Source organism: Hakea prostrata, chromosome 7 (assembly GCF_041222555.1).
Source record: "Hakea prostrata isolate BN-2017 chromosome 7, UWA_Hpros_2, whole genome shotgun sequence".
Lineage (NCBI taxonomy): Eukaryota > Viridiplantae > Streptophyta > Magnoliopsida > Proteales > Proteaceae > Hakea > Hakea prostrata.
The window spans coordinates 11,554,114-11,581,670 of NC_142606.1; the positions used below are offsets into that span (position 1 = coordinate 11,554,114).

Genomic DNA, 27,557 nt, shown 5'->3' on the forward strand with positions numbered 1-27,557 from the left:
AAACATTTGGTTGGCTTTCCACTCTGACGGCAAAAGCAGCCTCATAAAATCAGATCTAAAAAAGTAACCCACCAACCAAAGACACCAGGAAAGCACACCAACCACCTTCCTCTTCCTCTTCTTCTACCTCCGATCCCCTGTATCTCTCTCGGTGGTCTCTCCCCCCAGTTTAAAACTTTTCCACCTTTATTTCTTCTCATCAGACCTCAGAATCTAGCTCTACAAAGAAGAGGCTTTGGTGGGTTTAATCTGGTTTTGCTTGATCTGCATTACCCCCATTTGTTCTCTCCTCCTCCTCAAAGAAAGAACAAGAATAATGGGTGCTGATGGTGATGCAAAGATCTACACTTTGGCAGAAGTTGCAGAGCACAACAGTTCCAAGGATTGTTGGCTCATTATGTTTGGGAAGGTAATACAACTCTTGCACATTCCTTGTCTTCATTTATAGATTCGCATTGTCTTTCTCCGCTGTACCTATTTCACACCAGTGGCATTGCATGTAATACTAGTGTTGAACGGATCTGAAACTAATTGTGCTAACAATACTTGGATCTGGGTGAGGGTCTTCTGCAGCGATGAATTGCTCATGGCGATTCTGTCACTGCTGAAACTTAGGACTTAATCTCCGACTGAAAGTAGATTGGGGAATGCAAGCTTGCTTCTTTTTTCTTTCCCTAATGTTTCTTATGTTCTGTTCCTTGATGGCTTGTCGTGGAATGTAGAAGACATGTTTTGCATCAAAGGAAAGATATCTATGCTGGTCAGCTTGGATTTTTATAGCCTTGAGGACTTAGCTTGGGTTTTTATGGCCTTGGTGATTTGTAGTTTGTAGGTTTCAAATTTATATTTTATTCTAAGGATTGTAATGAAGAAGTAGGTCATATTATTTTTTTCAGATAAGTATGACTGATCTCCCTTGTTTTGATTATTTCTTTGACATCATGGTGTTTGCTATTAGGTGAATGATTATGTGTGGAGGATTAGGTTTTCTTTTAGAAATTGTAGACTGAATATAATGCCTCATTTAAAGTAAATAAATAAAGCAATAGTAAAATCCCCACCAACCTGGGGGGTGCTTGTTGGTCTATTGTCTCATCTATTTCTTGGTGTATGACTCAACAAAATTGCATCTGGATGGCTTTTTATTTTGGAAGGACGGTTATTTACTTTGATTGAAGGCATTCATGTGTCATTTATATGCATTATATCCAAGATCTGGGTGTGATCTTCTTTGTCACAACAGGCACCACATTGTTTTCTACGTTTACCAGGGCAAGTGATAGATTAGTTATCCTTCATAAGTTTTATACTTCTATGCTTGTATTGCTTGGTGAGATTGAGACTGAGGCTATTCCATCCACGGTTATGATCAGTTTTCTCATTCAAGTTTTACCATCTATTGTATTTTGTAGCTTTACTGAACAACAAGTTTTACTTACACTATTTATGTATTGGCTTAGCTTCTTTCTTTAGAAGTTATAGTTGGATGCATACTATCTCGGACATTGTAGGAGGCACAGGTTTTGTGGGCTTTGCTTCATATCTTCTTGTTGTAAACTCTACCTACAAGATTGTTTTTTCTGCTGACCAACTCTGATTTCTATTTGTACATTTTCCTTCCTCTAAAACTGGCCTGTGTATGTTCTACTTTTTCTTGGTAAGAGTATATGTTCTACTCCCTTCAAGATTGTATTGTATCTTATTTGTTTCTTGTTTGAAATTTACCCTTTTTTCCATCCATTTATAAAATTATGAAAATATAGTATTTTGGTACTGTGTAACTATATACAACATATTCCACATGGTAACTGCAAAATATTAAAGGTTGATGTACCATACTGTGTATTCAGTCCTGAATTATAATTTTAGTCCCCTACTTTTGATGCAGTGGAAGCTTGATAGGAAGTTAAGGTACTTTAGAAGCAAGGGCTAAAGCAGAATTCCTCTGGGTCAAAATGGTGAAAGATGAGCTATGCCACTGAAGTTCCAGTGGTGATTGTGTGATATGCTGCACTTTCCTCAATAGCATTATGACTTATAGAGTGTAGATCATACTATGTGAACTAATAACATTGCTGATTTCAAATAAAATGGGTTAAAAACAGCGATGGTCAATATCTTATGCTTTTGATGGACTTGACCTTTTAACCTCTTCTGCTCATACTCATGTTAGGCTTGTGTTGATCGGGAGTTGTAATGACAAGCTTCAACCCTTTTTAAGATAATACGGAATTCATTGGTTGACACCTGTATTGCAGTTAGTGATTAGAAACAAAATTCTCAAAACTCAATTTTCCCTCAAAAGGTGGGTTTCTGCAAGAGAAGCTTGAGACAGCTTAGAAGAATCATGTACGCAGCTCATCTTCTATTTGAAGCTAGTGTTATGGGAGTCATTCAGATTGATTGGGAACCCTTAAGATGCATTTAAGATTGCACTCGCCTGTTTCTTGTCATCAAGAATATCCAAAGGACATGCTTTTGTAAACACATGTTTGTGTACTCAAGAAGCTGCTTTCTTACAAAACTGTTAATGTATGACATCAGCTGGAAAAGGTGTGTGTAGTTTATTTCTTCTTAGGTATAGACGATCATACATATGTTTGTCTCTGGACGGATATTTTAGTTTTGAGGTTTTTTTTTTTTGGTGTGGGGGGGGGGGGGGGTGGTAGAAGAAAAGTAATGCAGGAACATGACTGCAATTCTGCTTTTGGGTCACTGTTTTGGTTGATGTGGTAAATTGCTGAAAATTTCCATAATTCCATTTTCTTAGTTCTTTCTTGGAAATGGAAACAAGAAAATTATATGCCAGAAGGTGAGTCCTGGGACAGAAACTGGATTTCAATTTATGGGGTTAGGTCTGGCCAGTGAGACCTGTGTATGATACTCTTCAGCTAATCCTCATTGAAGTTTTCCACTGTCAGGGAGTTGTCTTTATTGACACTAAAGATACTGACCAGATTAGCCTTCGGCAATAAGTATGGATTCCAAAACACCTTATATCTTGCATATGAACATGAATTCACAATGTATGGTTCCCTATAATGGAAAGATTAGAGTCCTCTTGATCTTAACCTTGTCAATCTGATTTGAAGACATACAAGTAATGACATTGATAATCCTAATGTTTGATCTTCTATTTTGCTGATTGTCTTCAATACCAGTATGCACACTGGGAATGTCCACCCTTTATAATGGACGATGTATTCAGCTTGGTAGTTCATTTTTTTGAGTATCTATTTTACTAAATGACCTTGTCCTTTCTTGTCCATGTCCTTAAATTTTGCATTGTATATCTTCTGGACAGGTATATGATGTAACGAAGTTCTTGGAGGACCATCCTGGTGGCGATGAGGTTTTGTTGTCAGCGACAGGTTAAATACATTAAAGTATTCAACAATATGCTGTTCTATTGCCCGTTTGAGTCGAGCCCATTCAGTGTCATGTCTGTGATGTTTTGTTTGCAGGAAAGGATGCTACTGATGATTTTGAGGATGTTGGCCACAGTACCAGTGCAAGAGCGATGATGGATGAATACTATGTTGGGGACATCGATGTATCGACGATTCCCACCAAGACCAAGTACACACCTCCCAAGCAGCCAAACTACAACCAGGATAAGACCCCAGAGTTCATCATCAAGCTCCTCCAGTTCCTGGTGCCCCTTGCCATTCTGGGGTTGGCTATTGCCATCCGCTTCTACACAAAATCTGCATAATTGCTGAGAGTGCATCTTGGGACGGGCCTAAGTTTGTATTTGTGGTTAAAACAACCATTAATTTTCTTTATTGTGCTTACAGACATTACAACTCAGGGGTCAGTAGTGTAGTCAACTTGCATAACGGTTATTTGTGTCTCAGTGCAACAAGTTTACTAGTCCTTGCTGCTTCTATGTACTAAGGCCCTGTTTCTCCTTTCTTCAATAATCTATTAATCTTACAAATTGTCAGATGCTAGTTATATTTTCCCTCGGTTTGGCAGGCATGGGGGCCAATTGTTGTCTCTCCAAAATTCTTTGAGCTTGAATGTGTATGGTTTTAGCCTGCCTTAAATCACACTCTCCATTACTGCAGTTCAAAAGTGTTAATGCAACTTGCTTAGATGACTTCACACTGTAAATGTGCAATGGGACATCCTTTCCTACTTCTGGTTATGAATGAGAGATACATTTCTTTTCCTTCTTGGTAAACATGAATGAAAGATACATAAATGTGATACAGATGAGCAGGTCAATATTTGTGGTTCTCTGAAGAATTCTACTAGCATCCATCAACACTCAGCTGAAGGGTAAGTGTCAGGTTTACCTTACAGTGTGACATTCAAGAAAAAAATCCTTTTTTTGTGGGTGATAGAAAGGAAATTCATCACCTAACAAAAGCATTACAAGCAATGACATCAACATCACAAAGATGTTGGAGTCAGAGAGTGGTAATCGATGAAATGATTGGTTAACCAGGCTAGGGGGTCTGCATCTCTTTTAGTAGACCTTAGAATATGAGAGAAGAGCATGAAGAAAAGTTATGCTGCAAATGTCAAACTTTGAAGAAGATAGTATCCATCAACTCCAATGGATCAGCATGATCTTGATTTAGTTGATGGATGCACTGTAGGCAGTCCAATTCATTGTCTAATCTCAAACTCGCAGCATGAAGTAAACCTGCTCTGATTGCTAAAGCTTCCCCATAATGGTTGAATCTGTAACAACTTCTTCAAAGTAACCTAAAAGCAACTTCCCCCCATTTGTCATTAACAGTAACACCGATTTCCCCTCTTTTTTTGTCTTCTCCAACCAAAAGGAATCGCAGTCAATTTTCATATAATTTTGGGAAAATTACTCGATTAGCTAGTTTGGCGAGGGAAAGTCCAACCATGGTTCTCCACCTTCGCATGAGAATTCAGAGAATTTGACTTACTCAAATTCGAGCATGGATAATAATTATTAGTTGAAATAAACTCTAGTTATGCCTTCTCTGAAAAATGTATAACTTCTTTAGGAGATCAAACATATTTCTTGAATACCAAGTTCATTCCTGGTTTTCCAAATATATCAAAAAAGTAAAAGATGATAGAGACAACCGATTCCTTGGTTTATTTTCATCAGCCCTGGAGATTAGGTCCCAACATTCACCATGTCCTCTGCTTGGAGCCTCTTCCGCTCCCCCTCCCCTCCCCCTCCTTGGTCCCCTCTGGTTTGGTTTAAAGGCCATATACCCCGTCACTCTCTCACTTTTTGGAGAGCCCTAAACTTAGCCCTGCCAACCCAATCTTTCCTTATTTCCCGGCAGATCCTTGTGAACCCAAAATGTATCCTTTGCTGGAATGGTACTGAGGACATTGAACATCTTTTCTTTACCTGCCCTTTATCTAGTGCCCTTTGGAAGAAAGCCCTTAGTTACATTTGGCCCCGCTCCCGCTGCTCCTTTGGGTTTGCCCGTGACTAGTCTTGGATTTTCAGCAAGTTCCCAGGTTCATTTATCTGTGATCCGATTGGTAAGCTCGTATTTGGTGCCACAGTTCACCATCTATGGTGGGAACGTAATCTCAGGCGCTGGAATTCAAAATCCCGCTCTATCGATGCTATTTGGAGTGCTATATATTTCGATGTATCATCTAGGATCTCCTCTCTCTCCCTCCCCCCGGTAGTTGACTCCCTAAGGAACAGGCTCATTGTTGTTACCTGGGTACTTAACTCCCAATTCATCCCTTCTATTTGATGTGAGCCCTTGGCTCATCTGTTCTTTGTTTTCTTGTTTCGTTAATTGATTAATTATTCATCCAAAAAAAACATGTAAACCAATCATTCATATTATTGATCTACTGTTTGGAGGAGAGAACTGAAAGTGATGATTTGAACTAGACAACCTTGGAGAAAGAACATTGAAAGAAAATATGCCTAGAAGTTTGGTTTCTCATGTAAGATTTGGGTTGAAACTGTTGGTTGAGTGAGCGGTTACCTCGACTTGATAATAATGATTTTAAAAAGTATAGGGGCTCAACAAGTAATCTACATTAAGGGTTAATAGTAATTTTCATAAACTAATGATTTGAGAAAGTATAGGGGGGCTAATATTGCAAGCCAAGTTGAGTCTTTTCCATCTGGATATCAACAGGTTTGGGGGCCAGCTTCTAATGGCATCTTTTCCATTAAAACCACATATCATCACATTTGCAATATTATGGATGCTGGTGAATCCCATCCAACAGTGGACATGGAAGAACTTATGGGATTCAGGCACTGGTTGCCTGAGAAGGCATGTTATGGGCCTTGGCTGAAGGGTTGGATTTTATGGAGGTAGAGGTAGATTGTCTGGAACTGACTAGGCTCATAGAAGGCAATCATGCAGGTCCAGTTCAAGTGCATGATTTGAGGGTCAAACTTGAATGCTGCGCATTAAATGCACATCACCTGCTGCCAACGGTCGAGATTGAAATCTCGGCCGTCCGTCATGTTGGTGGTTGAAACTTAAAAGCGAGACGGATGGTCGAGATCGAAATCTCTACCGTTAGCAGCACAATGCTGTGCATTTAATGCATAATGTTGAAGTTGAACCCATGATTTGATCCTTGACATTAACCATCTTTCACTCTCTTTTTGCACTTGCAAGTTCTCTTTTGTTCCCAGGCAAGGTAACAACGTGGCTGACCTCTTGGCTAGAAAAGCCCTACCTTGAGTCGAAAGGATAGTTTGGCACAATTCCACTCCCTAGTTATTAGAGCTTTGTACTTTGATGCGAGCTGTCTTGCCGATAGTGATCAATAAATTTCTATACACCATAAAAAAAAAAAAAAAAAAAAAAGAAAAAGAAAAAGAAAAAGAGATTTATGTTCTCAAAACTAATTCAACTCTAACCCAAACTAATTCCAAAGTGAAATCTTGTTAATGGTCAGTGTTGGGTTTTAGACCTTTCAGCCAGAAATTGAAAAGACCAGACTGAAACCGAACTGTTGACACCATTAGTTGTGGCTATGGGATTTCAACTAGCTAATTTGAATATTTAAATTTATTTTTTGGTTAGAGAATTAATTTGAAACTTGATAATTTCATTTAATTTTAGTTATTTAGGTTGAGAAAACCTTGAAAAGAGAAAAAAAAAAAAAAAAAACCTACCCCTCAAACTACGGGTAACCAAGAGCAAAATAGAAGTGCTCTGTAAACATACATATTTTTTTTCTTTCAAAAATTCTGACCCAAAAAAAAAGAAAAACTAAACTTCTAATGGCTAAGCGGGCTAGTCGGTCAAAAAGTTATAGAATCAAAGCCCATAAATAGAAAATAAATCCAATAAAAGTTAGAAAGTCAAGCCCAGCCAGCCCAGCTAGCTTTAACCGTAACAGAAAGTTGTTTAAGAACAGAGTTTTCCCGCCAAGACAGATTGATTAATTTCAGATGAGCTTCAGGTTTTCCCATTTAAATACAGCTTCAAACTTTCAGGGAACAACATAATAGAAGATTCAGGGTTTCCCAGATGATTGAAATTAGGGTATGAAACATTCCAACTATAATCATTATTGGGCACCATCTTGATTTGTTTCCCTCCCTTCTGGAATTCTCTTTCCAACTCATTTTTTTTTGTGGTGATTGGATCTAGAATGTGCCGCTCCCCTGAAGAATCACCTTTTAATGTTTATGTTCTTCGGTACCAGATTGATTAGAGAGAATTCTGTATTTGCCCATCTCAAGAAACAATGCCACCCAGAGTAGTGACAAGCGAGGAAGGTGTGCTGAAGCTGGTCTTCCTGGGATGGTTGGTGGAATTTTATTATGAGCCAATTACTGCCGGAGAAGTCATGTTAAAGAATCCACAGCATAGCGTTACTCTTCCAGATTTTTGGACCAAACCATGGATTGTTATCCAGCCTGAATCTATTCTGAAGCCAGGAAGAGTGTTCTACATCATCCCCAACCATGTAATTCGTGATTTGATCAGAGCTTATCGATTAGAAAATCAAATTTTTTCAACGAGATCTAGCTCTCAAAATTCTAGAGAATCACCAACATATGAGTCAGAAGCTAAGAAGTCTCCATCTTCCAGAGATCCTGGTCGCATTCGTCTGCAAAAACAACTCTCAGTCGATGATCCTCGGGCTAAACTGATTGCCACGCTACGACTTGCAAATCATCATGTTAAACAACAACAATCTCCAAGAATTTCTAACTGTGAGATGATCCCAGAGCAACAAACCTCCAGCAGACATCTGTTGCAGAAACCCAGTGGCTGCTCTCCTGCTATAAGCACATATGCTGACCAAGATCATGACCAATTTTTCGAGAAAGATCTCCCACTTGAGTCCTGTTCTGATCAAGAGGTTCTTAGGAATACAACCCATGATCATGGTATCAATCTGCTATCTTCAGAGTCTCGTTCATGGGTTGAGTCATGGCTTGAGATGACCATCAAGCAACAACCTCATCAAGAAATTGAAAAAGGTTCTCTAGGTAACTCTTGGTTTGGAGTGAGGCCTCATCATACCAGCAAGGATGATTATCACACCAGTGATAGTGCTGAAACTCCTACCCAGCTACGTGCAAAGAAGTCATGTTTAAGGACACAAAGTGACAATGGTAGAAAACCAAACGGTCGCAGGGTGACCTTTGTCTTGCCACTCAAGGAGCAAAGGGAGATCGACGATGAGTTTCTTCTGGTTACTTAATTTGCAGATGACCTGCAGTCTTTTTTTTTTTTTTTTTAAATTTTTATTCCTTCCTTCCATCTACTCTTTGAATTACGCATTGCTCCTTTGATTTCTTGTCTTCTGCAACTTAACATGCTTTTGGGTGCATGTATGAAACTTCTAGATTCTCGATGTTAGATCACTGTGGACAAAGAGGCATCATGAACGAGGCATCATGAACAAGCAAAGACCGAGGATGGAACGTTTCTGATAGATCATCTTATATGAATTGTTGTTATTCATGCTTCAGATAAAATGTTTTATGTTTACACCGCTCTCTTGTCTGTACTCTGTATCAGCACACAGTTGTGATGTTTGCACTCTTTTTTCATTCTTCTAATGTGAATACTCTGTAGTAGTTTGTAATAACTAATAATCCATATATTTCTTCTTCAAAGTGTTACCACATTTAAAAGACATGAAATGTATGATGCAAAACCTCAGTAGAACATATGCATTTTCATCATATTTATCAGAGAAAGGAAGTCATGCTGTTAACTCTTACTGACGTTACTGAAGAGATAGACTAGAAGGAGAAATAACCAACCAATTAATAGTATCAGGACCTTCATTGGCATGATTTGAATATGGATATATGATGAATTAATACTATTATTATAGTCACAACTGCAGATAAACTGCTTTAACCCATAAGATGACAGGAGAGGTTTTCATCATGAGAACAGAATCAAGGAATTACTTTATTTTCTCTGCTGGCAAGAGCTGAAGTAGTTTTTTTTCTTCTTAATGGTTGAACATTTTGTTTTGTACTTACTATTTTATACCGAGCCCTTTTCACATTATATTAGTGATAGAAAAAGAATTCTAATAAAACAATGTGAAAGATCTGTACGTTGATATAAACTGAACACTCAATCACTTCTAATGGCTATACATTCATACTTTCTGTATGTCTGGAAAGAGATTTTTCATCATGAGAGTCAAGGATTTTAGATAGTCACCCACGAAAAACCACCAGTTTTGAAAACAAGGCCCAGCTGGTTCTAGTTAAAGCCACCATTGCATTAACAAGGTGGATAAAGGTAAGGGGTTAACGTGAGTATGGCAGAAAGAGAGGAAGGTTCCAAATAAGGAGTTTCTTTCCTAAGAAGCATGCTTATGTCCTCCCCACAACTCTTGAGTCTGTTCTTTGTGAATACTTTGAGGGAGAACTTGATGACCTTGAAGAACTATGCCCAAACAGATTCATCTTGCTGATCTTCTTTGAAAAAGAGCTCATAAAGTTGGTAGAGTTAGATCTCTCGATGTTCTTTTTCATAAAAATGTGTTCCTTCTCCAGATCATTCAGCCTCATCCGCAGTCGAGCCAGTTCCAGTTTCAACTCTCGGTTCTCTCCTCTTAGGGATGCATAGTTGTCACGAGGTGACATTGTCGCACTGAGTGCACCACTGTTGATCCGCCATGACTGGTGCATTGGTTTATGGTTGTCATCTGGATAAGAGCAGCATAATGAATTTCGGAGCCTTACCTGCTCAAAATAAAGCACTTGCACAGTTGATTGGAGTGGGAGACGGTCATTTTGTGCTGCATGTGCACCTGCTTCTTGTGAGAGTTTTTGGAAATCAATCAATTTACATAGCTTCTTTTTCTCCAAATCTGATAAACCCTGATGAGCCTGAAATAGGAATCCACAAAGTGTGATCATGGAAGCAAAAGAGATGACCTAATATCAAGATAAATTTGAGGATAGTAAGTGCCATTTATTTTCCTGCTCAGCCACACCATTATGTTGGGAAGTTCAAGAGCAAATAATTTGATGTACTATGCCATGATCAGTACAAAAGTCAGATATTTTGCATTGGATATATTTTAAAGAATTATTGGAATGAAAAACATCAATCAGCAAACCAAACTGAGTCTTTATTTCAGACTAAGATTGAAAAAAAGTTCAAAACAATCCTTTGTTGGATATAACCATATCACGTGAGGATAATTGTCTACCAAAAATTAGAAAAAACAGACAAACGTACCACATAACATGACACGGACCCCATACATCAGAGTGAACCAAGGAAACAAAGAACTGTGTGGAACATCTTGAGATGGGTATGAAGTATAGTGATGCTTTCCAAGCTTACATGCTTCACACTCAAGTAGAGAAATATTCTTGCAACTGAGAACAATTTGCTGATGATGCCACTAAAGAAGGGATACATCAGAGGTAACTAAAGCACTGTAGGAGTAGTGTTGTAGAACTATTTAGACCATCCTTCTCATGTCCTTCAATCTCCTTTCTTTTCTTGAGATTGTGAAGAACACAAAGGGGACGATCAGAAGTAATATCATCTTTCCTGATATTAAGTTCAATGAAACTTAAGACAGCCACTGGTTCCTCAAAGTCTCACTTAAATCAGTAGTGCAGATTTTGATTACGTAATAATCTATTCCAGGAACAGGGTATCACCAAGAAGGAAAAACTCCGGCAAAATTCAGTGAAAATAGTCGTTGCATCAGCCTCAAAACAGAGTATCACAAGGAAATACTTCCATTGATCTTCTAATGGAGAAACCCTCCACAGAATTAATTTGTAGTAGGTAAGAATTAATGTAGATACCATATACAAGGGAAACCCCAGTTTATTTTCTTACAGTCAACAACTGGGTCTTCACAAGGTAGATAGGGCAGCATAGGGTGCTGAGAACCAAAGGGAAAGATCCTCTTTTGGATAATCAAAACAGAATTGACTACCTGAGAAGGTAAGATTAACAAAGCTTTGATATAATGTAAGAATATGAAAGCCTAGAAAACTAGCAGTGCAGGGAGGACAAAGAAGAAGAACTGAAAAAAGGGGACAGATAGGCAGAGGCAGAGGAATAGAACATCTTAATATGAAATTACAAAAAAATTTCACTATGGACTTGCCTCCTTTATAGTAACCAACAATCAACTCTAAGTAGGATTCCTTACAAAGAGTCAGTGTGACTAAAATAAAAAGGATTGACACCTAACTCTAATTACAATAGGAAATGACTAAAAAGACTAACAAATAAATTCTATCCCATGGAACACTGTCCACGCCCATAGACTATAACCCTTGATACACAATTAAACATGAATAAAGATCACATTAAATAAAAAAGAAAAGGAAAAAACCCCATCAATATAGAGCTTCACAAATATCCATCAGAAACTATGTAAATCTTACTTCTGTCTACAGTTTAATATGGTTCATATACATCATACAAGTTATAACCAAGCTCTCTCTCTCTCTTTCTTTATTGTTGTTTTGCATTTAAATTTTATAAAAATACATTATGTTTCAAACTGTAACTTAACAGAAAGACAAAAGAGGTGCTTACCTTGAGAAAAATATCAACTGCTCGGTAAAGGCCATCATGGATAGTGTGTGCATGTTCTGGTAGAGACTCTGCAATGGCAATGAACTTTGTGAATGTCAGATTTGAATCAGCAGCAATTTCAGCAAGGTAACTGTCGATGAGCTTTGCAACTTTGAGCAATGCAGTTTGAGAGGGTGAGTGAAGGTCATCAGATTCATAAGTAGATTCATCCTCCATATCATCTTCACTGTAATCATGTTGAGAGAAGTTCACTAGGATTCTATGAACTGTGTCGACATCAAATAAAGTGTCACCAGCATGGCGAAAAGATGGAATCAGAAGGTCATCAAGAGTAGCTATTTCCAGTTGTGCGCCGATCCTTCTCTCAAGATCAAGCCTGCAAGCAACTGTGCAATCAAGCATCACTGCAGTCCGTAAAAGCCCAAAAAGAAAACTGACCGGGATAGCAAGTTTCTCTACAGGCAACAGGCTGACAATAGTCTCAACCATGAGTCTTTGCTCATGGCCAACAGAATCAACAACCAAATCAACCCTTAATTGGGTTGATGCATTCCACAAGCTGGGTTTTTTCGTCAAAAACTTCTGGGCATAATTTACAAGTGACAGACCAATGCTCTCAGGACGGACCCCTCGACACCTCATTGCTACTATGACCCTCTGATACAAGTCAATACGAAGAATAGACAAATCTTCAATCCACCAATCTCCTTCACATTTGCTGGTATGCTTGTTCATGTGGAGCCTCCCTGAGCTGCTATACTCTAAGCGTGAGAAGCTAGAGGCTATCTGTTCTGCACATGCCTTGGAAGCTATAGAATCAGTACATCTGCTAACTATTTTAAGCTCATCAGCGAGAGGCAGCAGATTCTCACATTGTTGCAATACTTCAACACACATTTCAAGGTTCTTGCATACAACAGTATCTATATATGCTTCAGCACGGCAACCAAGGTTGTCATTTGCATATTCCTCAGTCATTTCCAGGTAATCAGAAACACAACACAGTTGAGCAACAATCGAAGATGTAATCTCAAAGTTAATGCCATAACAAAACTTTGCAGCCAGCTCAAATGAATCAGCTCCACCAGGTAAGTTAACAAGCTCTATCCTTGAAATATCAGAATCCCTATGCTCTGCAACCAGCTTTCTGATCCGCCCACTTCTAGCCACTAGAGGAAACTACATTTTCCAAATTAAGAAGATTAGAATCCTGTGCAGCCTTCAATATGCATTTTATTCAAAAGATGAAACTAGAAATAGGCAGAGACTTGCTGGCTTTGGTAGAGATTTAAATCAAGATGCAGCATATTTTCAAATGAATTAAAATGACAGCTTAAGGGAGACATGCCAACAAGAGAAGGATTTGGCTATGGCATTTTATTTGTCTACATGCAGTGGCGCTTCACACATGTCTCAGAATATCTGAAAAATTTAAGTATTTTTGTTATTATGACAACAGTTTACAAGGTGGCTCATCCTTTTGATAATTTGACTCACCTGTCTATTTCATTATATATGGAATTTGCCATACAATGGCTGCAACTTGAAGCAGTATTGGAAGCATAAAATATGCCATGAATCAAGTTATAAGCTAAGAATAATTGGTCATCCACCAAAACTTTATTTCTATTTCTCCTTACTCCCCTACTCCTTGCTAAAATGGCAGTTCCTAATCTCACAAATCTATTGTCGAAGAAGTCTGTTTTGGGTAATGACCAGTTCAAAAGTCCTTGGACGACAATTCCATTCTTGTAAAAGGACATCTGACAGAAGCATCCAAATTGGAATCTCAAACTATACTTTTAATTACAAGTAGAGATGAGGAAGAGGACTGGAAATAAAATAATATTTATAGTGATTCTAAACAATATGTCTCAAGCTGTTATAGGCCATAAATTTGAAGTGCCACAATGACTAGATAATGATTATCAGCAAGGAACGCAATCCATTCTCTGAAGTCTCAAGTACTGGCTACCTATTGGCCAAAAAAGGTACTGGGAACCTAACAATATCTTACTTGTTCCCATATTCACAACTGTCAGCCATGGCTGGCAATCATATGTACACAGAACAATAGTATCCGAAACTCCCCATTCCTTTTCCCAACTTCTGAAGCAGCAGCCTGGGTAGTGCAATGCAATATCTCTACTTTTGACTAATTCCAATTGCTTCTACATTCTACACCTATACATTTCCAGATTGCTAACTCAATGGTAGACTACTTGGCTTTTAAGTGCTGCCAGGATCTTTATACATTTGGATGAAGCAAGGCTCCAGAAGGACATTAGAGAAGTTCTGCAAGACAAATTCTGAAAGGTAAGTGGTCCTCCAAAGCCTCTACAAGTCGGCATTGGAATGCTACATATTGGTGATGCTCTTACCTTGTTGGTATTTCCCTTTCTTTTGTTGGAGTGTATGATTAACTTTTGATCTTTAGGGACTTGTAAGAGGATCCGGCCCTCCCCAATGGCCTGACCTCCCTTCCTCAAACCAGACACTGGCAAAATGACAGCTTATGCCTGCCCCAGGTGGGGTCCATCCTTGCTTGTCTCTGGTTGAAGCGAGGGAGGTTGGTTAGGGAAACAGATGCATTTAAGGTGCTGTCATGCATCACCATTCAAGATACTTTCACCACTTTCAGAATGGATTTCATGGGATGAGAGAGGCATTAAAAATTGATATATGTAGAGATTTACCTTATGTAAAGCAAAGGTTTTTCCACTAACTTCTATAGTAATATCACTAGGAACATCTGAAAAAATCCTGCAATGAAAAATTAGCTAATTACTAACAAAAGAAAAAAATATTTTCAGAAATTTAATAACAATCTAAAGAATAGAAGCTCAAAATCTCAATTATGCCACATGGGTTCTGGTACAGCACCAAGGAAGTGAGTTTGGTGCAAAAACAAGTGTGAGAAAAAAGATTCTGAAGAGCAGCCATTAAGCATTTAATGCATGTGAAAACTTCAACCCTAAAAAAGAATGCCATACTCAATAATTGCAACATAAGAGAATCATAAAGTTTAGGAATGATTCTCATGACATGTATGTTATTCTTGTCTCCATTATCTAGAATACTAGGAATTAAACTAATTTGATAATATTAGAGTGATTGACTTACAATAACAACGGCAAGCCTATCAACTAAATGGGGTTGGCTACATGGATCCTTGCCTTCCAATGAGTTCAATTTGAGAGAGTGATCAACTTTCTTTCTTAATTATAGACATAAGGAAAAGAAAATAGCAAGTAACAATAAGTTCTTTGGTCATTGAGGTCAATCTAGTTTTCAGAAAATACAAAAGGAATTAAGTAGAAAAAGAGTGAACACGAGAGCAAGTGCAGGAAGCACATAAAGAGCCATGCTTTGTAGATGGCTATGGTTGTAAACGTTCAAGTCCGTATTCTGCATCTTCTTCTCTACTGAGTCAGCTTCATGGATGGGGCTGCTTAGAGATAGAGCAGAAAGAGACCATGGAAATAAATGATTTTGGATTTAACAAAGAAGACCCTGAATGCCTGTGGCTGAAGGAAACATCAACAATCCTGTCGTGGACGGAATATGGTAAAGATGTTCACAGTCAACATTGAATATAAAAAAATGAAGAAACATCTCACTTCACAAGTTTCTCCTCTTCCGTTTAAAGCACTACCCAATGGTTGTTTCTGCTACAAAAAGCCTTAAGAGACCAGAAAAAATCTTCCTCCAACAATCAAAATATTTACTAGAACCCACTGCAACCAACTCATCAAAAGACTGAAATTGGACCGAAAATAAGACCCTGACCAGAAAACTTGAAGCAACCCAGAAAAAAGAAGAAAAAAAGGGGGGGGGGGGGGGGAAATCTTTACAGAAGCACCAATTCCATGAAAACAAATAAACCCAGAGAGAACAAACCAGTCGTTGCAACGAAGTCTTGAAGATTTCGACAAGCAGAGCTGCTGAGGATGCTGCTTGTCTTTCCGGTCCATTGTAGAAAAGCCCAAGTAACAGATTGCAGAAAGAAGGTGAAAGAGAGAGTGAATTGAACAGAGAGTCAAGATGACAATAGAAACCCAGCTGTTGCTGCTGTTGTTGTTGGTGACAGTGTCGGGCCATCTCCTATCAAACAGTTGACGTGAAGGAGGTTGCCCTTGTTGGTGGGTCACACAGAGCTTAAGCTTTTGCTCTTCCTGTGGATTTTCTGAAGCCAATACCCTACAACACGGCCTGTAAAGAGGAGCAAAAGCTGGGCTTGTTACACGCTTAAGTCAAAAAACCGAAGCTTGTCAGCAGGAGGAAAAAGAAAAGCGGGAATGAGTAGTTTTTACTTTTCAAAAAAAGGAGTCAAACAAGAGAGGAACAAAACGGAAAAGCAGGCAGAAGCAGCAAATGGGAGAAAATTTCGGGGATTTTGTGATGAAAGTCTACAAAGAGATTCTCTCCCTGCTTTCCAATGATTGCTTTTGCAACGATTTTGAATCGGTATAATATTCTGTCTTATGCAAATTTTATACCAGGAATTTTTTACATGCACCCCTCCAAAACCATACAAAATACGAGCCATCCCTTTTATAAACCAAATTTTACATATAGGCCCTTCAAGTAGGGTGGAACTAGGGTTTTAACATCGAATCGAGAGGTGCTAATTCACATGGCAAAAGGGTTAGAGGAAAAAGAAAACGAAAAAAACCCACTGAAAAGAATGCATAATTTTTTTTTGGGTAGTTAATTGCTACTTATTGTGGTGAAACCATGGTATAGTGTGTTGGCAATATATTGCCGGGGTGACACGATTCCCCCAGCGACATGACTTATATATAAAGTCGGTGATATCGACAATATATCGCCTAGTGTCGGTGATAAATAAGAATTCAGTCTAATTTTCAACCGAATTTCTCTCCCCTTTCCAAACTTCTCCAAGCCTCTCTCTTTTATTTCTTGTACTTTTCACAATATTTTGGTCCGATCTTCGACATCTATGAGTACATCTTCCTTCGTTATTGCCGAATATTACGTTGTAGACTTTAGATGATCATATAGTCGGATATGTGTCAATTAAGAACATTAGTTTAAATGATGTTTTTGGTCAAAATAACACTTTCAATATGTGTATTGGCCTCAAAATAGGTTTTCACATCAAATTTCAAGCCAAAATGACCAAAATGCCCTTCGAAACAGGGGGTCGATTTTTTATCGAACCCCCTTCACCCAAGGTTCGACATGTTGGTCTGTGACGCTCGTCTTTGTAGGGTGAGCAAGCGATAGACCCAATGAACATAAGCAATGGTTTGAGGGAAACAGCCACGATGGTGAAAAACAAATTTGATCATGATCCCGCCGATGTTAAAACACATGTCACATATCTCCAAGGAAATGAATTAAACAAATTAGGGGTTAACGTCCATGTGGGTAACCATACCATATCTGATGTTTATATGTATAAATGTAACGAAGGTATAAATGAAATTGACAAGATACATATCTTCTAGTTCCATCACTATTCCTTCATTTACATGGAGACAACGTAGTTTTCAGGGTCATATATCTCAAATTTAAGACCATACAACTGGGGTTGTGAGTTTTAAATGTCTCATAATGGGTTTGCCCTAATGAGAGGCCCTACTTTTTATGCTGTTGGCCATGTTTTTAAAGAAGTTTGATCAGCTTTCTGATTGAAAGGAAATAGAAAAGTGAAAATTTCATGATAATGTCAGGAATTAATTGAAATGCCCTGGTGATGAATTAGTTTGATCACCATAATTGAAAGACCCTGGTGATGAATTAGTTGGGCATTTCTTAGGAATGAGGAGATTGGGAGGGTATGGAAAAGATAGACCCATCATATGTAAGGTGAAGAACTGACCTCTAAACTTACAGACCCCACATCATTATGGGCGTTCAATTCGAGGTGGGGACGACAAGCTTATTTCCGATACTCTAGGGCTAGATAATTGTGTACTCCTCACACCTCTTTATAATACGTTTACGAAAAAAAACTATTTTTAAGTACTGATAAGGTAGACTAGAGATGAAGTTGTCTTCATAGGATAGAAAATCCCACTCAAAAAAAACTATGGCTGAGTTTGTTTGCTGGAATAAAGGTGGGGTGGGAAAATTCTTGAAAATAGTGTAGATTTTTTACTTTTTCCTTTAAATCCTAAAATGGTAGATTGTTTGGTTGTTTGGGGTGGGAAAGTGAGAGCTTGTCTGCTGATGTGGCACCCCAACTTTTCCACCCCAAACCATTTTAAAACCCCACATATTTGATGGGACTTTGTGGGAAAATTGAGAAAAGTAAAAAGTGGGACCCAGTACCATTACTTTTCCACCAAACCCTTTCCTTTTATTTTCTTTTTTCTCACCCCACTACACATGGGACCCACATATTTTTTTCCCACCCCACATTTGCAAACAAACACAGTCTATGTTTATCACGGTGACACGAGAATTACGAATCTCACTGTTTAGCACAGCTGGAAGAGGACTATTGCATTTTAATCTGGCCCTGTGAATTTTTGAATTTGAAGGCCCCTTCTCATCTTATTTAGTATTCCTCCATTCCCTCCCCCACTCTTCCAGTCTCCTTTCTTCTACCCACGAAAAGATGTTCTCTTTTCTTTTGGTATTGGAAAAATGTTCTCTTTAGTTAGGTGAAGTTTGGTATCATTGGGATCAGATCCAAAGGTATGAACTTTTCCTCGTTTGACTCAACCATTATTTGTGTTTTTTTGGCAATTTTCTCACCAGTTGTGTCTCTCCTTTTGAAATGAACTCTTGTATGTCCATTGATGTTGGCCTCATGGGTGGTCGTTCTACTCTTCTCTCTTTGTAAGGAAAAAGATCTGATGAAGTTTGCCATATTATTTTAGGGTTCAAAAATTCTGCTAGGGTTTGAGTGTACTCTCAAAATGTTACACAAAATCAGTCATGGATCATCCTGGTTGAAGGACACTAGGGCTGGGTTTGTTTGCTGGAATAAAGGTGGGGTGGAAAAATTCACTTTCCCTTCCCACGATGTTGGGCGGGGGGGGACATTTCCGTCAGAAACTTGCGTGATGTGTCATTTTTTACACTTAACCATATTGGACTTGGGGAGTTGGAAAGTATGAACCCATCCTCGTTGTCCTTTCCTTCTCCCTTACCACACTACACATGGGACCTGCATGTTTTTTTTTTCCCCCCACCTTTGCAAACAAACACAGCCTAAGAGTATGAACAACTTTTCTTGCTAATTTGAACTAAAATTGAATTACTAAAATGTACCTAAGATCCTCAATCACTTAGACAAACTCAAATGCTTAGAATGACTCTCTCTCTCCCCTCATCTTAAAGAAAACCCTGTTTTAGGTAGCCAATTATTATCTCATGGATGGGAAATCAGTAAAGTTAGCATTATTGTTCTAATTCTCATTTCAGATGTTGTTTGCTTAATTAAAAATTATCTATGCTAAGCAGTAGCACCACAGACAAGGATATCTTTCAAGGATGAAAGGCTATATATATCAATCACATCACCGAAAGAATATTTATTTAAGGTGTAATCGATGGAGTAACAAGTGGGATTTGAATGGAAGTCCCATCATAATCATGAGTTTGGGCTTTGAGCTCAGCAAGAAAAATCTAACCTAGGACATTGGCAGGTTTGGTTAGAACTTTTTGACCTTTAATTCATCTCTTTCTGGACAAAATGGCACTGTACAGTGGCTTTATCGACCACAACTCAACGAGGAAAAATGGATACCGAAAGAGACTGGATTGTTAGAAACTTAGAATTACCTAAAAGAGATAAGCCAAAGCTCAAAAGCAAGGAATCAACTTTAGACATGATATGGCTGTGGGTCCCATAGAATTTATCTCTACTTTGCCCTGCCAGGTTTGAGGCTACCACGGAGCAGAAAGAACAAAAATGATGATCAGTAGCAGCAGGCGTCAGCCGCGTGCCTTGGTGAGAGAGTGAGATCTCATCATTTTGATTTGGATGAACTGGGGGCTCCTGCATATACCTTCAGGAGTGTTTTACATCTGTGAGCCAATCGTTAGATATTTCATATATGTCTTTGTTTGCAAATCTGCTATTAAAGAGCATAGTCAGTACAGTAATTTCAGTAAGAAAACAAAAGAAACAGAGAGGAGGAGACCAACAAGAATGATCTGATTTAAAATAATTTAGAATATGTTTTGTTCATCTCTACTCAAGAACAAGAGACTGATACAGAAATAGAGATGGATGGAGAAGTTGAATTACCTATATTGACTTTCTAGTGTCAAATATTTACATGGTAGGCACCAAGGGTTGCATGGGATGGGGTCTAAGTTGGTGTAAGCGCTGAAATCTGGTCCTTGACAATTCCCATACACTCTTGTATCTCTCCATAAACATAAAGGTTCTGAGAACAACATGGTTTCAAGCATGTAACAGCAGAATCCAGTATCCGGGCAACTTCAGCTCGTGGGTACTGTCGTTCCATGCATCTCTGCATGATCACAGAAACAAGTTAATTCAGGAATTGGATATTTAAATAACAACGTTCAGAATAAAAACATGCAAAATTTACTAAAAGAGATCTACCCTAACTCTTTTTCTTGCAACCAGAAAACCTATACTCATTTCTTTTTTCTTTTGGTATTAAGCCAGAAAACCTATACCAACACTAACACACCAGAAAGAGGGAGAGAGTGACTCCACATTGATAATCAATTCAAAACTCAATTCCCAGAAGTTTCAACTCCATGTACAAAACTTATGCCCCCCCCCCCAAAAAAAAAAAAAAAAAAAAAAAAAAAAAAAAGAAAAAGAATAAGAGGAAGACATTTCCATGAGTAGGTCCTTATGTTTCATATAATGAATGACATGATGGGCCATTCACCCAATCTGTATTGACAGTATGTTAAAAACATGTTCCCTCAGGGGTGATGAATTCCCAGTTGGCAACAATCACAAAACTGCACCCAAAAGACAAGCTTGAACTGCTTGGTTTAGGTATTTGATGTATGATGGTGCATTACACATTCATGAAATAGTAAATAGTTGGAAATCCACAATCGAGAAATTCAATATCTTCTCCAGTTTTACCTGAATCACAAGCAAAGTAGCAATGCAAGAAGAGATAAGTTCTGCAGGGACACGTGCTTCACTAAATTCGGAATCATGATTCGACTTGGGCACAGATGGATGAACAACTCTCACTGGGTCTGATGTGCAAGAAGTCGAGAGATCCCAAGAACTTTCATTGGCTTCATCTGGATAGGTAAGAGATCTAATAGTTGGTATGCCTGAATCAGCCCCAGAATGAAGATTATTTGCAGAATCTAAAGCCTTGCCAACCCTTGGAAAAGCATCTTTGCCTTCCTTGAAAGAAGACATTTCCTGAATTTCATAGGATTAGCAATTCGGATTAGAAACAAACTCGATTTGAGGAGAAAGATGGGTATCCATTACAATGGATGATTAGTACTGCTAAATCTGCCTCGGTGAATATATAAGAGCACATAATGTGGAAGTATAGAATACTAAGGCAGCCAAGACCCACCATTCAAGGACATACTATGTAGTCTATTATTTTGTAACCTGGAATTTGAGACAGTAAACTCTTTAGTACAACAATCAAGTTTCAAGAATGACTAATCATATATCACATTTGAAACACATCAGGTCTATAAAAGAACTCAACGCCACCAGCCAGCTGATAAATGAATCTGTTAGCAAAACTGAATAAAAATGTCCAAAAACAGGCAGGACACAAATGCCTTTGTACCTGAACAACTGCATCTACCAAGGTCTTGGCTTTCAATGTTGATCTTTCAACAATTTCAGCAACAGGAGACCCTGATTCCAGAAAGAGAAATCCAGAATAATCTAGGTAGCCTGGTGGTCCGCCAGGGCTGACTGAGTTAGAAACTGGCTTCATCAATGGAGACTTGGGATTTCTTGGGTAGGTATTCCGCTGCCTCAAATAGAGTAGAGCAGAAAAAACCTGAACTTAAGGACAATCACTCCAGTGTTAGTGCAGAAACTGCAGTGGAGAAAACAGACAATTGACTAGTAAAAATGCAATTTGGATTTGAGCTCAGCAATGCCACATGCCTGGTCATTGGCTTCCGTTAGCCGTCTGAGTAGCATGGCATATTGCTTCTTAAAAGGCTCAAGCTCCTTAATAAAATCTTCCACATCTTTCTGGTTTCCTTCTACTTTATCATTCATGTGTCTCAGCTCCAACACTAAAGCTTCCCTGAAACAACAATAACATGCATGAACATCACAGCATTGAGGTGATTCAAGGCATTTTCAGGCTGTAAAAATCCTTAGGTGGTAACGCATCCACCAAGGTGGTATCGAGGTGAGTATGGCAATTTAACTGTGCAGATCCCCTCTTCCTTTTTTAACATATACACCATACCTGGGGGGCTAACGTTTTGTATCTTTTTGGAATTTTACTTTTAACCATTTTTATTGGGATTCAAATGGGGAATAATCCTTATTTATGAATACTATCTTAAGCAATAAAATATCAAAATACAAAAAGAGTTTCTTATATGATGTTTGGCATAACTAAATGCCAGATTTCAGTCTGGTACCAATTAAATAAGGCACCCTACAATAAGGTGACAGACACCTAGGCCCCTATAAATCAGCCTTGAGACCTACATAGCGCCTTGACAACTATGTTAGCATGTAAATGTGTAGTCTCAACTCTCACCTCTAAAATAAGTCTTGATGATAAAGCTGGTTCTCAATAAGGACCAGCTCCCAGGACAGAAAAAGCTAGTTGGTTTGTCAAACTAAAATGAGATCTAGACAACTTAAGTCTAATTAACATCTCTAACCACTGAGCAAACAGCTGCACATGATGGATATTTCTCAAGATGAATATCAAGTTCAAAAGCAGGTGATAAAGAAAAAGAAGAAAAATCTAGGTAGCTAATTACAGAATAAAATCTAATCATGGAAACAGCCAATTACATAATATTGAGAAGTACAACCTTTTTATCAAGAGCATCAGTCAACTCATAAAGTGCTTGTATGTCAGCTTCTCTAGCTTGAACCTGAGCCAGAGTATGAGGCTGGCTATATGTTGCTTCTTGCACATCAACAGTTTCACTTGCTGCAGCCTCAGCTTGTGAAATGCCACTGGCAGTGGGCACCTGATCAGAACAGTTTCTATCAAGACAACTCAGACATGGACACTCATCACACTTAGTAAGTTCTGTGGTCCAATTCAAACCCACCCGTGGTGCTAATGAAGATCCAAAAGTCATGAATACTATCTGTTCGGATGTACAATGTAACTTTTTCTTATTTTTTCAGTGGTCAAAACATGTTCTCTGCCAACTACAACTGTTTGCTAGAGACACTCGAATCATATAGTAGCATTTCTATGTAGCAAAGGCAACAACAACAGTTGGTCATGCCAGATATAACTACGAGGTGTCTCCGTGTCTAGAGTTATATGTTACATATGTTTTTAAAAGAATTTGAATGATAGAAGTGCATAATATATAAAATATTTTTACATAGAACAAGCAGTTGAAAATGAAAATTGTTATATTTGGCATGGAGTCATAGTTCATAACAGGAGATAATGAAAGATTGACTACCTTAGATAAGGCTTCCATTGACAATTGAATACGACATGTTTCTTGTCATATGGAAACATAACAAACAATACAGGTAATCTATGAAGTAATATCCAATGTCAGGTAAAGGGAGAAATCTTAACACAATCTGTAATGTATGAAAAAGATTATCTATTCAGACATGAGACATGTCATTTCATTCACAGGATTTTAAGAAGTGGAAGGTTTGAGCTTCTTGGCTTCATGAATATTGACATGATATCAATGTGCAAGATTGGAAGTATTGGCTTTACTTACCTTTGCCTGCTCCAGTAAGCTATTCATTGGATAAGATGATGAAGAAATGGATGCAGGACCATTCAGAATCTCTAGCTTACTTGAGGAATATTTCACGTAACTTCCCTCTTTACTCTCACTTGATTGACTCAGTTTATGCTTGTTGAAGTTCTCGCGGAACTTATCAGGTGTGTTCCTCCGTTTCTGAAGAGCGACAGGCATATTTTCTAATGGATTTGCAGGCATGCAATCAATGTCCTGGAAGTGAGAATAAAATTCAATGGTGCTGCTATAGAAGACAAAAGATTCTACATCTGGATTAATTCAGTTTCAGAGGGAACGGAAACATCTTATGGCCCTGGTTTATACTACAAAAAAATAACTATCTTCAAGGTGCTTTTGATGCAGAGCAAATTCAAAAGCAAGGAACAGCTTAGATTGTGTTTATTTCATGGAGAAATAAGGGGTGAAATAGTTAAATCTATGTATCCCTGCGAAGTGGGTGAGGGGACAAAAAGGGAAGGAGGGGAAAATAAGGGAAAAGTCAGTTTCACCTCAGGAGACGTCATTCTACAACCCCGCTTAACCAGACAAACTCACCTATTGGTATTCTGTGAGAAAAAGTGCACTTTTCTTGCTCCTATTTGTCTACCTCAGTTTATTCCATCAAACAAATGGCCTCTTAATGAACACAAAATTTGACATAAAACATGCAAGTATAGAAGAAAAGAAAAACAAATCATTACATTAGTTCATAAAATTCATATGAAAGACATCAGCTGTTCTCAGAAATAGAGAGAAAAGAATATAAGGTATACCTCATCATTAATTTATGCATATCAGACTCTCTGTAGGATTCCTACTTGTACAAGCCTAGACACTAAAAACCAGTAATAACTAAAGACAAAAGGATATATGATATACAACAATAGGGACACTACCCACTATTATGGTTGGCTATGTATACAATGACGTACACCCATGGTATATAATTGATGTACCCATGTGGTACATAAACATTGTAGACCCATGGTGCGCTCTTAAGTCTTAACAAGTACCAACAGAAGCTCCTAAATGAATGACAAGACTCCAGACAGAACTATACCAACAGATAAAGAGAAAACAGAGAAAACACAGAAAGGGGGGAAAAAAGGCTAATTTACCCGAACAATACAATATGCTAAGATCAGATCAATTGCCAGTTCTAGTATGTCACAATTTTTCCAAATTTCAGGACTAGACACAGCTGACAATGTAATTCCATCCCGTAAGTTCTAACTAACCCATAACTGCTGCCTACAATCAAGAATATAAGTACACGAAATTCACATAATATATTTTCAGCTTTGTCAAGAAATTACCCTTCTTTTTTTCTTTCTTTTCCCCTCCTTCCTGATAAGTAAGCTTGTATTAGAGAGAAGAAAGTTACAGAGTAGGTAAGTAGGTAACCCCCAAGGAACCCCTCAAATGGAAAGGGGAGAGGACACCAAAGAAAAAGTGCATTCCCTACTAACTAGTGCCCCAAAAAGGTAAAAGCACCCAGTTACTCCCTGTAAATCAGATATGCTTCTGTGTCCTTTTGAATCATCAAGTACCATAGGAAAATCCTCAGGTGTCCATACTAGCTCCCTATTTCTTACTTCAACAGCTGCCATGTAATCTTTTGGTTGGTTCAGTTCAAGTTGAGTAGTAGTTAACAGTAGGCAGTATTTTGCCTTCTTCTATTTTTGTAGCTACGGAACCAATTTAAGAAACTAGGGGATTTCACTCCATATTCAGCAAGGAGAAGCCCATTGGTGGGGGGATCAATGGAAAAATAAAATCATACTATAGCCATACATGAAAAGCAGAAATGTTGGCAAAGATGCATTAATGTTTTCCACTCATTGTCAAAAAACCTGAACATGTCATGTCTTTCCAACAAGGTAAGCTTTCATCAGCTACAGATTAGATAAAACTATATTAGGAAATGAATTCGAGCCAAACCACTTCCTTCAGAAGGAAAAAGAAAAGAGGTAAAGAAAACATTCGCAAGCAACACCACATTTGCCAACTGAACCATATCTACTAATAATGCATTACCTTGATGAAGTCAACTCCTAATTCAGGCTGATCAAACTGGACCCTGCACCTGTTCTGATCAACTGTCAATACACTCCCACTGTGAATTTCTCTTGTCCTGGGGTGATAAGCAACAACGTGTTGGCCAACTGACAAAGGCAAAGCTAGGTCTGTGGGAAGTCCTTCCCTAACACCAGCCTGAAGTTCAGCATAATGTGTTCTGACAGATTCACGATACTGTTCAAGTTTCTCCTTTTCTTCTCGTAGAAACTGTTGAGATAACCTCCGAGGTTTCCCAAGGGAACTACATCAACAAGAAAATACAACATCTCATCAAGATTTGAAACTGGAAAAGAAACATTTATATTAATTAACAAAAGACCTTCGCAGGTATAATAAATGAGTCTATTGAACAAAATTAGAACAAACTGTTACCACATTAAGGCATCCTAGCTTCATTTTTTCAGTCATGATTGACAAAGAAAATTGTTTTTATTGTCTGAGAATGCAAAATTGATCTAGAATCCTTTCCAAGAATAGACACCAAAGACAACCTAAATATGTCTACTTACAATTGAAATATGCCGTGCAACAAGAAAGAAAAGAGAACTCCTTTCCATCCATTTCAAGTGTGCTACAGTTTCCACACCACTGCATTTTCTTTGATATATTAGGCTAACTCAGGGAGGATATCCAGCCCTAAAAAGACAGAATAGATAGATTATTTCTCCCAAGTTAATTGCTGGGTTTTGTCTGGGTGAATCATTTTTTTTTTGCGGTGTTTGGGGGGGGGGGGGGAAGGAAGCTGTCAAGGCTCAGCTAAGACAAAAGAGACAAATCTAAACCCCAGGTAACAGCAATGTGCTCATTCCTTGGAAAGAGGGAAGGAGATCAAGGGATAATAAACGGAGTTGGAATCAACAACCTTCCAGATGGCCTTCCATATCTGGTCAAGGGATCTGGATTTGGTAATCCATCTATGGAGGTTGCATTCCATTGAAACATGGGAGATACAGTCGCCAAAGACTAGCGTGCCTATTGTATCAGCAACTGTAAAACCACTGAAGGTGGAGGGGAGCCATCTGTGCTCGGGGAAAAGAGGGAGGATCCATCTGGGGTAGGGCCAAATAGAAGCAAGGAGAGATGCCAGAGGTGTTTAGAGAAGGCGCAGTCAAAGAAACAGGTTTCAAAGATAGAGTTCTGAAGCCATCGATGTCAGAAAATATGCAATGTGATATGGAGAAGGATTCAACTTTATTTCATTGTTTCACATAGATGGAAACAAATATCGATTTAAAATCAAAATAACTAAGAAAATAGAGAGTGCAGTGGATACATGTATTATGAGAAGTGGCACAACGTGTGCAGGAGAGCATATAAGGGTTGGTAGTAACCAGGCAGCAAGGCAAACAGGGCCTGATGCCCCTAATAATCAGAGAGGACAAGAGCCTCAAGGCCTAGCTGATAGGTTGCAGGGGTTTGGAGGACTAACAGACAGCAACAAGAGGCCCAGCAGGTGGGAAGTGGCAGTACCAGGATCCTGATGGGCTCTCTGTGGCAGTGGTATGGATCTAGGAGTTTATGATTTGGCATCAAGGGCCTGGAAGGCTCACAGTAGTAAGGGCCTGGAGTCTCGTGAGCAGGTGACAAGTGGCCAGGGGCTTCGCATTG

General features: G+C 38.5%; 3 protein-coding genes across 4 annotated transcripts in view; 1 reads left to right on the forward strand and 2 right to left on the reverse strand.

Annotated features, from left to right (window-relative positions):
- Positions 1-17: 17 nt before the first annotated feature.
- Positions 18-3,946, forward strand: LOC149009773 (cytochrome b5-like). Its single transcript, XM_089163221.1, has 3 exons — positions 18-409; positions 3,305-3,371; positions 3,465-3,946. The coding sequence occupies exons 1-3, from the start codon at positions 317-319 to the stop codon at positions 3,713-3,715; spliced, it is 411 nt and encodes a 136-aa protein (XP_089019347.1). The 5' UTR covers positions 18-316; the 3' UTR covers positions 3,716-3,946.
- Positions 3,947-9,372: 5,426 nt separating this feature from the next.
- LOC149009774 (BTB/POZ domain-containing protein At5g48800-like) lies at positions 9,373-16,409 on the reverse strand. 2 transcript variants are annotated; one of them, XM_089163644.1, is made up of 4 exons: positions 15,891-15,993; positions 14,687-14,753; positions 11,991-13,169; positions 9,374-10,306 (listed from the first exon to the last, which is right to left on the reverse strand). In XM_089163644.1, exons 1-4 carry the CDS (start codon positions 15,962-15,964, stop codon positions 9,788-9,790), a joined length of 1,839 nt encoding a protein of 612 aa, XP_089019770.1. In that variant the 5' UTR covers positions 15,965-15,993; the 3' UTR covers positions 9,374-9,787. The 2 variants fall into 2 exon arrangements, with proteins under 2 accessions (XP_089019769.1, XP_089019770.1); XM_089163643.1 differs by lacking the exon at positions 14,687-14,753 and having other exon boundaries at positions 9,373-10,306; positions 15,891-16,409.
- Positions 16,410-20,051: 3,642 nt separating this feature from the next.
- LOC149009775 (protein ALWAYS EARLY 3-like) overlaps positions 20,052-27,557 on the reverse strand; it is a 35,614-nt gene continuing 28,108 nt past the window's right edge. Inside the window, 7 exon segments of the mRNA XM_089160783.1 lie at positions 20,052-20,449; positions 21,049-21,342; positions 21,731-21,949; positions 22,060-22,204; positions 22,936-23,117; positions 23,847-24,083; positions 25,908-26,190. Coding sequence (XP_089016909.1) covers positions 20,285-20,449; positions 21,049-21,342; positions 21,731-21,949; positions 22,060-22,204; positions 22,936-23,117; positions 23,847-24,083; positions 25,908-26,190 — 1,525 coding nt within the window. The 3' untranslated portion in view covers positions 20,052-20,284.